The sequence below is a fragment of the Monodelphis domestica genome, chromosome 2 (genome assembly GCF_027887165.1).
Source record: "Monodelphis domestica isolate mMonDom1 chromosome 2, mMonDom1.pri, whole genome shotgun sequence".
Classification (NCBI taxonomy): domain Eukaryota; kingdom Metazoa; phylum Chordata; class Mammalia; order Didelphimorphia; family Didelphidae; genus Monodelphis; species Monodelphis domestica.
The window spans coordinates 539,175,820-539,187,718 of NC_077228.1; the positions used below are offsets into that span (position 1 = coordinate 539,175,820).

The 11,899-nt window shown below is 56.9% G+C and overlaps 1 protein-coding gene across 1 annotated transcript; it reads left to right on the top strand.

Moving 5' to 3' along the window:
• Positions 1-2,357: 2,357 nt before the first annotated feature.
• Positions 2,358-6,283, top strand: ARL4C (ADP ribosylation factor like GTPase 4C). The gene has a single exon (XM_007486058.3). The coding sequence runs from the start codon at positions 2,974-2,976 to the stop codon at positions 3,550-3,552; it is 579 nt and encodes a 192-aa protein (XP_007486120.1). The 5' UTR covers positions 2,358-2,973; the 3' UTR covers positions 3,553-6,283.
• Positions 6,284-11,899: the final 5,616 nt, after the last annotated feature.

Sequence of the window (11,899 nt, forward strand, 5' to 3'; positions counted from 1 at the left end):
GTGGGCCAGTCTGGCAGGATGGCTGACCCTTCCTCAGAGACGAGCTTCGGGCTGGCCTTTCAGATTGGTGTTTCAAGGTCCCCTCATAATAAATGCACTTTCATCTCCCTTTTTTTCTTTTTAAAATCCCTGATGTGGGTTGGGGCTATTCTGGGATGGAGAAACATGTTTCTGGTGTAGAAATAAAGCCTCCCCTTCCCTTTTCCTGATGTCCTGCAGAATGGAGTCCACTGTAGAAGCAGAGTCAATATATTTGATGTCAGAAGTCCTGGGTTTGAATCTCAGCTCTCCCACTCACTGTGACCTTGGGTAAGTCATTTCCATTTCTGGGCTCTAATTCCATGTGCCCTCCTGTAAAAGGAATAGATTGGACTAGACGATCTCCCTGGTTTCTTCCATTTCTAAATCTCAGGCCTTTGTTGTTGGGTTGTGTGCAAAACTTCAGGACCCTATTTGGGTTTTCCTGGCAGAGATACTGGAGTGGTTGGCCATTTCTTTCTCCAGGTCATTTTACAGAAGAGAAAATTAAGGCCAACAGAATTAAGTGACCTACCCAGGGTCACATAGCCAGGAAATGTCCAAGGTTAAATTTGAACTCAGATCTTACAGATTAGGACTAACCCCTATCCCTGCAGGCTACCAAATCTATAGTCCTAGGCCAGGGTCTTTTAGCCCCTTTGCTAGGCCTATAGCATCTAGTTTCCCCTGCCCCCGCCCCTACCCCCCACTCATTTTTACAGAGGGTAAAACTGAGGACCAGAGGAGGTGGGATAACTTGTACCCAGTGACACAGGTAATGAATAGTAAAAACAGAATTGGAACCCAGGTCCTCTCAGTGTAAATAAAGTGCTCTTTCCTCGGGACTGATCCACTGAGGAAGTTTTTCTAGGTCATGGGGTGATGGGGAGCAAAACACATGGTAAAGCACAAAGAATGCCGATTTTTTTTCTGGCTTGGTGTTGAGGAGTCGAGTTCAAATCTCTCCTCTGACTCTTACTAGGTATGACCTTGGGCAGGTAATTGCCTTTCCTAGTACCTCCATTTTCTCATTTGTTAAACAAAGGGTTGGCCCAGAGCATTAGAACTAGAATCCTCTCACTTGGGCTGGAATTCCAGACCTCTCTGGGCCTGCAGCCTCCTTTTGTCTTTAGCCTAGATTTCCTCTGTAGCCTGAGCCATAGCCAAGAAAGAAGGAGGTCCTGGAGGGGGCTTCAAGACCTTGATGCTGGGCAAGGCCCTGTTAGGGGCACCTGGGACCCATCACTCCTCAAGTCTGAGCTTCCTGATCTGGAACGATGCCAGGCACCAGGGAAGCAATTTAATGAGCATTTACTGATTGGAAGCATTAGATGGATGGATGATTATTTTCTCCCTCCCTCCTTCCCCTCTCTCCTTCCTTTCTTTCCCTCCTTTCCTCTTTTTCCCCTCTCTTCTTCTTTCTTACTTTCCTTCCTTCCTTCCCTTTTTCTCCCTCCCTTCCTCTCTCCTTTTTTCCTCCCTCCCTCCTTCCTTCCTTCCTTTCTTCTCTCCTGCCTTTCTTTCCCTACTTTCCTCTGCTTTCTTTCTTCCCCTCCTTCCCTTCTCTCCTTCCTTCCCTTTTTCTTTCCCTCCCCTCTTCCTTCTTTCCCTCCCTCCTTCCCTCTCTTTCTTCCCCTCCCTCCTTCCCTTTCTTTCCCTCCTTCCTTCCCTTTTTCTTTCCCTCCCTCCCTTCTTTCTGTCCCTCCCTCCTTCTCTTCTTCCCTCTTTCTTTCCCTCCCTCCTTCTCTTTCCCTCCCTCTCTTCTTTCCTTCCCTCCCTCCCTTCTTTCCTTCCCTCCCTCCCTTCTTTCTTTCCCTCCCTCCTCTTTCCTCCCTTCTTTCTTCCCTTCCCTCTTTCTCTTTCCTTCCTTTCCTCCTTCCCTCTCTTTCTTTTCCTCCCTCCCTCCTTCCTTCTCTTTTCCCCTCCCTCCGTCCCTCCTCTCCTTCCACAATTACGGGGCTGGGGCCCTTCGGGGCCCTCAGTCTCCTGCCCTGGGCCCCAGCTTGGCCCTACAGCCCGGGTCCTGACCACAAGCCTCAGGCTTCCCTGTAACCTGCTCCCTCCCCCCCCACCCAGGTGCCGCGTTATGTGGGCTGGGCTGGCGCGGGGCGCCCCTTCCCCGGGGGAGTAGGCTCGGGCTCCAGGGTCCTCTTCCCAAACAGGGCGGGGACGGGAGCCCCGCTCCCAGAGGTGGTGTGGGGGCCCTCTGGGTGCGGGTTGGCGGAATGGGCGCGGACGGTCCCCCGGAGCGGGCCGGGTGAGGGCGCCTGCCCCACCCCCCGCCCGGTCGAGAGCCCGCCCCCCGCTCGCCCCGCCCAGCCGGGGTGTCTGGCCCGGGCTGTGCCCGCGCGCCAGAGGGGGAGGAGTCGCGCGCGCGGCCGGAGCTGCAGCTGGGCTAGCTTCCAGTCGCTGAGCAGAGCCGCGGAGCCTCGCCCGGGAGCAGGAGCAGCAGCGGCGGCAGCGGTTGCAGCAGCAGTGGCGGCAGCGCCCGTGCCTCGGCCGGGCTGCCCGCGGCGGGGACGCCTCAGTGAAGCTCCGAGACGCGGCCGCACCCCGAGCTGAGCCTGCAGCGTCCGACCCGAGGAGCCGGAGGAGCTGCCAGGGGAGGCGCCGCGACAGCGCCCAAGCAGAGCATCCCCCGCGGCCGGCGGCGGCTCGCAGCCATCCCGAGGAGGCCCGCGGGCGGCGGGCGGCAGAAGGCGCCCGGGCCGGGAGAGATGCCCACGGAGACCGGCCTGGGCTGGGGCGCCTCGTTCGGCGGGCCCTGAGCTCCCGCCCTCCCGCCGGGGTCTCAGGAGATGCCCGTGCGCCCTCCGGGCCAGGGCGCCGAGCGGTGACCGGAGCAGCAGCAGGAGGAGGAGGAAGGGGCCGCCCCCCGTCCCCACGCCCGCCCCGGCGCTGCCCCCGGCTCCGGCCCCGGGCACCCCGGCCGCCGCGGTCCTGGCCACCGGCGTCATGGGCAACATCTCGTCCAACATCTCGGCCTTCCAGTCGCTGCACATCGTGATGCTGGGGCTGGACTCGGCCGGCAAGACCACGGTCCTGTACCGCCTCAAGTTCAACGAGTTCGTGAACACGGTGCCCACGATCGGCTTCAACACGGAGAAGATCCGCCTGAGCAACGGCGCCGCCAAGGGCATCAGCTGCCACTTCTGGGACGTGGGCGGCCAGGAGAAGCTGCGGCCGCTCTGGAAGTCCTACAGCCGCTGTACGGACGGCATCATCTACGTGGTGGACTCGGTGGACGTGGACCGCCTGGAGGAGGCCAAGACCGAGCTGCACAAGGTGACCAAGTTCGCCGAGAACCAGGGCACGCCGCTGCTCGTCATCGCCAACAAGCAGGACCTGCCCAAGTCGCTGCCCGTGGCCGAGATCGAGAAGCAGCTGGCCCTGCCCGAGCTCGTGCCGGCCACCACCTACCACGTCCAGCCTGCCTGCGCCATCATCGGCGAGGGCCTCACCGAGGGCATGGACAAGCTTTACGAGATGATCCTCAAGCGCAGGAAGTCCCTCAAGCAGAAGAAGAAGCGGTAAAGAGCGGCCCCCGAAGGCAGGAAGCCGGCCCCCTCCCGGCCCGGGCCACGACCCCTCTGCGCCCCCCTCCCCCGGCACCTTCACGCCCCCCCACCGAGGACCCCAGAATCGAGAACCAAAGCGACGACGCGTCGAGTTTTCCCAAGGAGACTAGAATTCTATTGATAGCCAGACAGTGAGCGGGAAGCCCGGACTCCTGGGACCGCCCCCCCCACCCCGCCCCACCTCACCCCAGCCTTGGATCCTGACTTGTCCGCCTGGGCCAGGTCCTTCGGCTGCAGCCCCGCGGCTGGCCTCCGCCTAGAAGGCCCATCCCCCTGGTGGGCTGCCTGGCTGCCTGCTCGAAAGGTCTTTTGTTTGATCTCCCCCCTTTCCCACGGGCTGCGAGGAGGGGGAGGAGACTGGAGGAAGAGGACTAAGAGGGATGGGGGATGGGACTTGGAGGTGAGGGGGTTGCAACCTGCTGAGCCTGCCCTCCCTCCCCGTGGGACGCCGGGGATGGCTCCTGGGGCCTCGGGAGGAAGGCCTGCGGGGCAGAGAAGTTCCGCCTCCTCCCCCCTCCCCCCAAGCAAGTGCACCTGTGGGTTCTTAGAGGTGCCGAGGTCATGTGGCCTCCGGGCTCTCTGGCCGGGACCGGACCACGAGGGGACCCCCGCTGCGGTAGGGATGATGGGCCAGCCCGGGCCGGTTTGGAGAATCCCTTTCATGGAACAGGGCAGGCCCCTGTTTGCTTTTCCTTTGCTCCTGCCCTGGGCCCTAGCAAGGTGGCTGGCTGGAGGTCCATTTGGGGGAGTTCCTGCTGCCGCATAGCAGACTTGGATCATGGGAAACCCAGCCGAGAGCCCGGCCGAGGGAAAACCACTGGAGAAAACGCCCGTTTCTTTTACAGGATGAGAACCGCCTTTCATCTCCGGCCGGGCCGCTCCGGCTTCTTCGCCCTAGTTTGGATCGAGCCCATGTGCAGGTCATTATCCCACAAACAAAGAAGCCCGGAACCCTGGAGATCCCGCCGCCGCCGCCGCCGGGCGGGGGGAGGGGGGCGGCGGGGTTCCACGGATTGCCGGAAACCCAGTCAAGGGTATTCAAGCGCCAGCCTGGTGGTTGGGGCTGGAAGGGAAGGGCCCGCTATTCTGGGCAGGCAGACTCGGGGTCTCCGGCCGCAGCAGCACCTGCCTGGCCAATGGGTGCTCTTCCTGCCCTCTCCTCTCCCCAGCGGAAGGCTGCCCGGAGGATCCTTTCGGCAAGGCTCGCCTCTAGGCAGGGGAACCGGGTGATGCAGGGTGGGTTGTCCGATTGGCTTTTCTTTGGAACGAGAGGGCCCTGCGGAGCCGAGCTATCCCGCTCCCACCCGCCCCGCCCCACCCCCCAACGCATTTGTCTTGCAAAAGCCCACCTGACTGCATGAATTTCAAAGCACAACGCGAGGTCCTGGCTCGGCTTCTCCCATTCCTGGCTAAGCTGGACGGCCGGCGGTTCCAGCCAGTGCGCTGGCCCTTGGCCGAGCCCCGCGGTGCGGGTGGGGGTTAGGGGGGCCCAGGAGAGCTCCAGGTGGGAGAAGCTGGCCATGACGTCATCGCGGCCCCGCAGGTGCCCGAGGAGGCCTGGGAGGCGAGCGGAAGGGGGAAGAAAAAACAGAGTTTAGTATTTTTCATAAGATGGTTTTTTAAAGAAATAAATGGTTTATAATCAGGCCCGGGAGTCTCGGTTGCAGGATGCTGGTCATTTTACACAGAAGTGCAGTATTGTCCGAAGGGAGGCTTCAGGCTCGCGTCTGACGGCCTCTTCGAAGCCATGTTTACTGGGATGATTGTCCTCTTCCCCCCTCCTCCCTCCCTCCCTCCCTCCCCACCGGACCAGAGCAGGGAGTCTCTGGGCATCGGCCGGCCTCCTCTTCTCCCTCGCTTTCCACAAACTCACTTGGGAACAAATTCTCCAGAGAGCAGGCCTGGCTCTTTGGAGAGCTGTTGGGGCCAGGGACGGGCGAGGGCAGCTCCCCCCAGGCTGCTCTGCTTCTCTGAAGGCGATGGAATCCCCGTTTTACACCGTCGTAGTCACTCACTTCCTTGTTCACCAGTTCAGGATGGGCTGGCCCCATGCCGCGAGCAAACTGTAGAGGTTTTGTGTCTGTGCGTCTGTGGGCTTGTCTTGGGTTCTGTCTCTCCCATTCCCTCTGGGTCTCTCACTTGCCTCAGTCCCTTCTTAAGCACTTTGCCATGCGATTCGGGGGCTCCCCGCTCCGGAGGGATTTTGTAACACTGCAGAAGCCAAATAGGGGCGGGTGGGGTGCTGGGGCGAGGCTTGGGCCCCAGGCCTGCCTGTTTCCCAGCAAGCCCAGCGCCTGCCGGAGGCCCCCTCGGCAGCCAGGAGGGCTGGTTCGGAAGTCGGAAGCCCGGCTCGGCTGAACTGGGTCGCTTCTCCGTCACCACACCATTGGGCATTCTTCCTCCCTTCCTGGGCAGGCTGAAGGAGAAGCTTGGCGGAAAGAACGGATGGGCTTGCTTTGGAGAAGCAGCAGCAGCGGGGCTCGGATGGTGACCAGCAGACCGGCCTGCCCACTCCCACTCGAGCTTTGTGTTTTCGCTCTGTTCAAGTGTCAGAATCCCAGAAAAAGTCTCAGCGTTTCCTCACCCCCTCCAGCCACCCTGTTCTGACTGTTCTTTTGGGTTCCTCCTTTCTTTTTTATGATGCCAACATGATGCTGTGAACGGAAATAAATTATTTATACAATCTAGCCTTGGGTGCTTTTGTCCTCTTAATCATGGCTAGAACTGGACTCCGTTCCCCCAGTCCCAGCTTCATCTGTCCCCAACCACTCCTTTTCCCCTCCTTGAAAGACTTTTGGAAATAAGTCTGTGGACACTGCCGGGCTTCTCCAGAAAGGGTGACTATAAGATGTCCTCAGCGTTGGAGGAGGAGGAGGAGGCCGCCTGGGAGGGGAGCCCTTTGGGCCTTGTCCTCAGCCTCAGTCTTCTAAGGCTCTTGAAAATTCCTTTGAGGAATGATTGACATCTGGAAGGGACCTTTGAGTGCTAGTCCCAGCCCCTCGCTGCAGCCTAGATAAAGAGCCATCGAGGGCCTCCTCAGAGGAGGGTTCGGGTTGGAAATCCGACAAGAAATTGGGACTCCCTTTAGAGGTGGGTGGGAGAGGATGGGATTTACCCCAGACCACCCAGGGAGTGAATGGCACAGGTCCTCCAAGGCTCTTTCCCCTGCCCCATTCTTCCTGTGCAATCAGTGGCTGCCCTTGGGATGGGGGCCCAGCAGGCTAGAAGGTGGTGTCAATACCTTGGAACGTGGTTGGTTTTTTTGTGATTTTCCTGGGAGCTTGTATAAGGTCAGGGAGAGAGTACCACAGACAAGGGGTTTCATCTACCACAGAGGTCTATGTAGTCTTGGATAAATCATCTCTCCTAATCTGTGCCTCAGTTTCCTCATCTGTAAAATGAGGGCCTGAACTAAATCACCTTGACTTGCTCACACTCCACATTCCCCCTTAGCTGCCAGATGCTTCTTTGCTCCCCCATCATACTCAAGCTCATCACCAATCATCGGGTCTAGTCCAATAGCCTCCAAGGTGGTGTCCCTGCTTCCAGTATCTCCCCCCCTCAGCTGCCAAAGCGCTTTTCCTTAAGTGTAGACCAGACAGTACCAGCCCCCAAATCAATGAGCTCCTAAATTGGCTTTCAGAAAGCTTCCCACATGTGACCAAAAGATGGCCAGTGTCCTGATGGTAAGAGGGAAAGTCAAAAGGAAAATGGGATGGGATGGGGGGGTGAAATCCTTCTGTTTCATGTACCTGGAGTTTGCCATGTTTACTGGCTATCCAGTTACAAATGAGCAGGGGCACACGTGTGCCTGGGCACTGGAGCTCAGAAGGGGCTGGGCAGCAGGAGAGAGACACAGGAACAGAGAAAGATAAAGACAAATCAGGGCCAGGGACCCAGAGACAGGGAGAGACATCCATTGCTTTCTAGTCCATATTTCATTAAATGTGAGCTGGCACTATCTCCCTGGTAAGGTCATGAGGGAACCATGACTAACTGATGCTTCTTGGGAGTCTTGGGCCCATCTACAGCCAGGGCTCCAGTGCTGGGGGCTGGCAGAGCTCTCCTATTTATTCAAACTGCCATGATTTGTCTTTGTTATCTCTTTTCCTCTCAAGCTGGTTACCTCACTGGGTTCAAGCCTGGAACATATTTCTGAAGTCATTTCTGAACTGAATAAACTTCTGGAGGTGGGTGAGGCAGCCTAGGAAAAGCAGAGTGGTTTACAGATTAGAGGGAACCCTTGGGAAGTCTGAGCACCTTAGGGTGCTATGACAGAGGGGTTCTCTGCAGCTGGCACAGCCCAAGGGAGGAAGAGATCCCTGAGAACTCAGGGGGAGGAGAACCGAGCCCAGGGCTTGACCTGGGTCCCCTGGCACATTTCAGAAGTCTCCACTGGCTCAGCTCACTGTTTCTAGTATCAAGAAGCTCGAACGCCTCCAACAGCTGTTCTCTCAGTAACTTAAGAAATTCCACTCAATCCCCCAGCATGTGTTAATGTCTTCTCTGTACCAGGCCCTGTGCTCTGTGTGTGGGGTCTAAAGAGGAAAGGGAACCAGTCTCTGATCTCAGGGAGCTTCTATTCTACCGGGTAGATGCAACCAGGAAAGGGTAGGAAGGAACAGGAACTCCCAGAAGAGGAAATTCGTCTACCAAAGCCGATTTGCAACTTCTACAGAACTTTTCATCTTAGAGGGTTGCTTAAAGCCTGGAGAACCAAGAGCAGGAATCACCCAGCCAGAATGTCAGAGACAGGGCTTGAACCCAAATCTCTGTCCACCCTCCGAAGTTCCCTCATCTATACAGAAGTAAATACAAATTCTCAGGCAGGTGAGGTGGAGACAGTGCTAGGCTAAGAGTCAGGAAGATTCATTTCCCCGAGTTCAAAATTAGCTTAAAACACTTAGGAGCTGAGTGACCTTGGGCAAGTCATATCACCCAGTTTACTTCAGTTTCCTCCTCTGTAAAATGACCTGGAGAAGAACATGGCCAACCTCTCTAGAATCAGACACGCCTGAAACAGCTGAACAACAATAAATATGAATTATCGGTGCATCCAAGGTCACTCGGGGGTAGGGAGAGCCTGAACAAGGGAGAGAATCCCAGAAGGCGTCCCAAGGGAGTCCTGCTTTGAAGAAAGGTAAGAATCCTAAGAGGAGGAGCTTGGAGAGGCTCATTCCAGACACAGCAAACAGCCTGTACAAAGACGTTCTACTATAAACCTTGTGGACTAATTCTGTAATTACAGAGGATCAATATGTGTGTGTACATATTACATATATAGAGACAAAGACCCTCTTTTACATCCACCCCATTTTATAGATGAGGAAACTGAGGCCCAGGGAAAGTAAGAGACTTGACCAAGGTCATGAGTAGGAAGGTGCTGAGCTAAGCGTTGAGTCGAGCTTTGTGTCTTAGAGCTCCTTTTGCTAAAATGAAATATTTATCCTCCCCCCACCCCCAGCTCTCTTGGCAGGGGATATGGCTGAACTGCTTTAGACAGTTGTTCTTGTTTTGCTTGGGGGGGGGGGGGTTGCATCTTTGGGCCCCACAGGCCCAGGATTCCAGCAAAAATTGCTTCCTTCCTAAATGAACAGAAGCTCCTCGGGGCCAGGGAACTGTTTCTGTTTTGTCTGGCGCACAGTAGGGGCTCCCTATGGGCCTGATCCTTTAGGGATGGGCTCGATTTCCACTTTCCTGGGTTCTTGCTGTTTTCCTTCAGTGCAGTGGAGGTCAGAAACGGTTTCCTTTGGGGTGTTTGTCTCTTGGGCGTCTTGCATCGTGCTGGCCCACCGTAGGTGCTCAATCAATCCTGGTCGATTCGGTCGTCTTTGTGCCCCCAGAGAGCACGGTGGGCTCCAGTAGGGGACAGCTAGATTGGCCTTGGAGCCAGGAAGGCCTCGATCCACACCTTGGCAGTGGCCTTATGACCTGGACTGGTCAGGGCTTCAGACAGCTTCCTGAGGCAAGAAGTTACCCAGAAGCCTCTGGCCTGCCATGGTGGAAGGAGGTCCCATTCCCCACCCAGAGGGGTGGTCAGAGATTCAAGAAAGAGAGCCAAGGGAGGCCCTCCAGAGGTGGGAGAAAGATGGCCTTGGGGGGCCGAAGGGAGCCATCCAGGCTGCTATAGCACGAAGCCAGTGGCGAGGTCCTGGGCAAGCTCCCTGGCCCTTGGACTTCTGGGAAAGCTCCGGCGGCCCCCTCCCTTCCCATCCAACACTGCCTTGTCCTTGGGGGGCTACAAACCTGGGAATCCCACCATGCTGCTGCTGCTCCTTTCTTTGGCTGCAAACGTTCAAGCAAGAGGGAAAGAGCCGCCTGTTCAGGTAGAAGTGGAAGCGGAGAGCCACAGGTCTGGCGCTGGATGGCGATGGCGGTGCCATTTGTCTGCAATAGCCATGGCCAAGCTCGACTCACAGATGGGAGTGTGGAGTGCGGGGTGGAGAGTGGAGGAGTGAATGGACACATGGGCCAGGTCGTCATTGCAGCGTTGGGGTTGAATGGAAACCAGGACTCCCCCCCCAATGCTTCAGTCAATCCACACCCATCGTGCATGGGAGAACGAGGCTGGGGTAGTGGGCAGAGAGCCAACCGGAAAACCTGGGTGCTTCCCTGCCTCTGACACAAGTTTGCTGGCGAACCCTGGACGAGTCCGTGACCCGTCACTGTGCCAGGCTCATTCCCTGTCTGAGCCCTGAGCATCTCTCCTGTTGGCCCCCTCCTTTCCTCCAGCTACTGACTCCCAGCTTCCTCTGAGTCCCAGAGACAACCCTGCCTTCCTCAGGAAGCCTCCCCAACCCTCTGAATTCTAGTCATTTCCCATCATTCATCCTCTCTTCCTAATACAACTTCTCTGGTCTGCAGTTGTTCCTTTGGGGGTCTCCTCCGTTGGATCGTGAACTCTTGGAGGGCAGGGACTAGGCTTTGCCTCGGTGCCTGGCACACAGTAGGTGCTTCATAATTTTTTGTTGCTTGGGCAGTCCCTCCGTTTAGAAAGTGCCCTCGCCTACGCTTCATTCCTCCATATTTCTACTGTCCACTTTAATCTGGAGTGGGAGGCGCAGAAGGTTGGACCCGTCCCGGCTAGGCGGCTTCCTTCAGACTCAGCAGCAGGGAGGGCTTCCCCTTCCTCGGGTTCCCCACCCTAATCATACCCCAGCTCCAGCCCTTTCTCTGACTCTGCCCTAGAGATTGTGGGGTCCAGTGGCAGAAACGAGCCTGTTTCTGCCCTCCAGAAGTTTATATTCTGCAAGAGACCATTGTACACACATGAGTAGATACGGTCAAGAGAAAGGATGTGACTGGCCCAAGGTCACAGGCTTAGAAAGCGTTACAGATGGAGGATTGGAACCCGGGCCCTCGGCCTTCAGAGTCAATGCTTCTGCCCACTACACTGCTCTGAATTCCAGTTAGAACCATCTTTGATGGACAATCACAGATGGAGACTGAGGGCTAGAGGGAAGAGGCGACTGCCTAGGTCAGCCCTCTGAGGTCGAGGCTCCCCTCTACGGTTTTTGACTTATGAGATCAGCGGATGCCACACAGGCAGCAGGTGACTGAACTGCAGCACACATCGATGTCCTTGGACTCTAAGAGCCAGCCAGGCCCTTCCCCACCTCCAGGTGCGCCATCCGGCAAGAGTGGCTCCTATTTATCAGCAGCGGCCAGATAGCGATAGTAGAGCTGAGCTTCTCCCACGCCTTTGCCCCACGTCTCCACTTTCAGTTTCCAGGAGCCCCTCTCAGCACCTGCTTCTAGAGCCCTAATCACTTCCTGGTGTCTACACACGCTGGGATCCGGAGAGTCCAATGGAGGGCTCTAGTTAATGAATGACCTCAACTCTCCTTTCCTCCCTCAGCCAAGCAGAACCCAGTTCTGTGATTTCATCCAAGACCTCCGAGAGCTGCCATGTTGGGAAAAACCGTGCGCCCAGCTGGGTCAGCAGCCTCAGTGAGTGATTCCCATTGTGGAAGCCCCACTGGGACCCTTTAAAGCTTGAGAGGGCCCTCCAAGGCTCAGTCCCCTGACAGCCCCCCCACGGCACCCCAGGGGAACTTTGACCCAGGCTGCACCCATTTGCATTAAAATCAACTGAAAACCGGGTTTCCCTCCAATATATCCCAGCCTCCCCTTGAAGTCTTTTATCCACTGCATGAAATCAGGGGAAATCTTTGTAAACCTGCTCAGCCCTTATTGTGGTCCCGAGGCGGCGTCGGTGGCCAAGCCCTCTCTGAGCCTCACTTGGTTTCATTTCAGTCGTCAGAGTGAGAGAAAGACCAAGTCTGGGCTTTCAGAGAGAACTG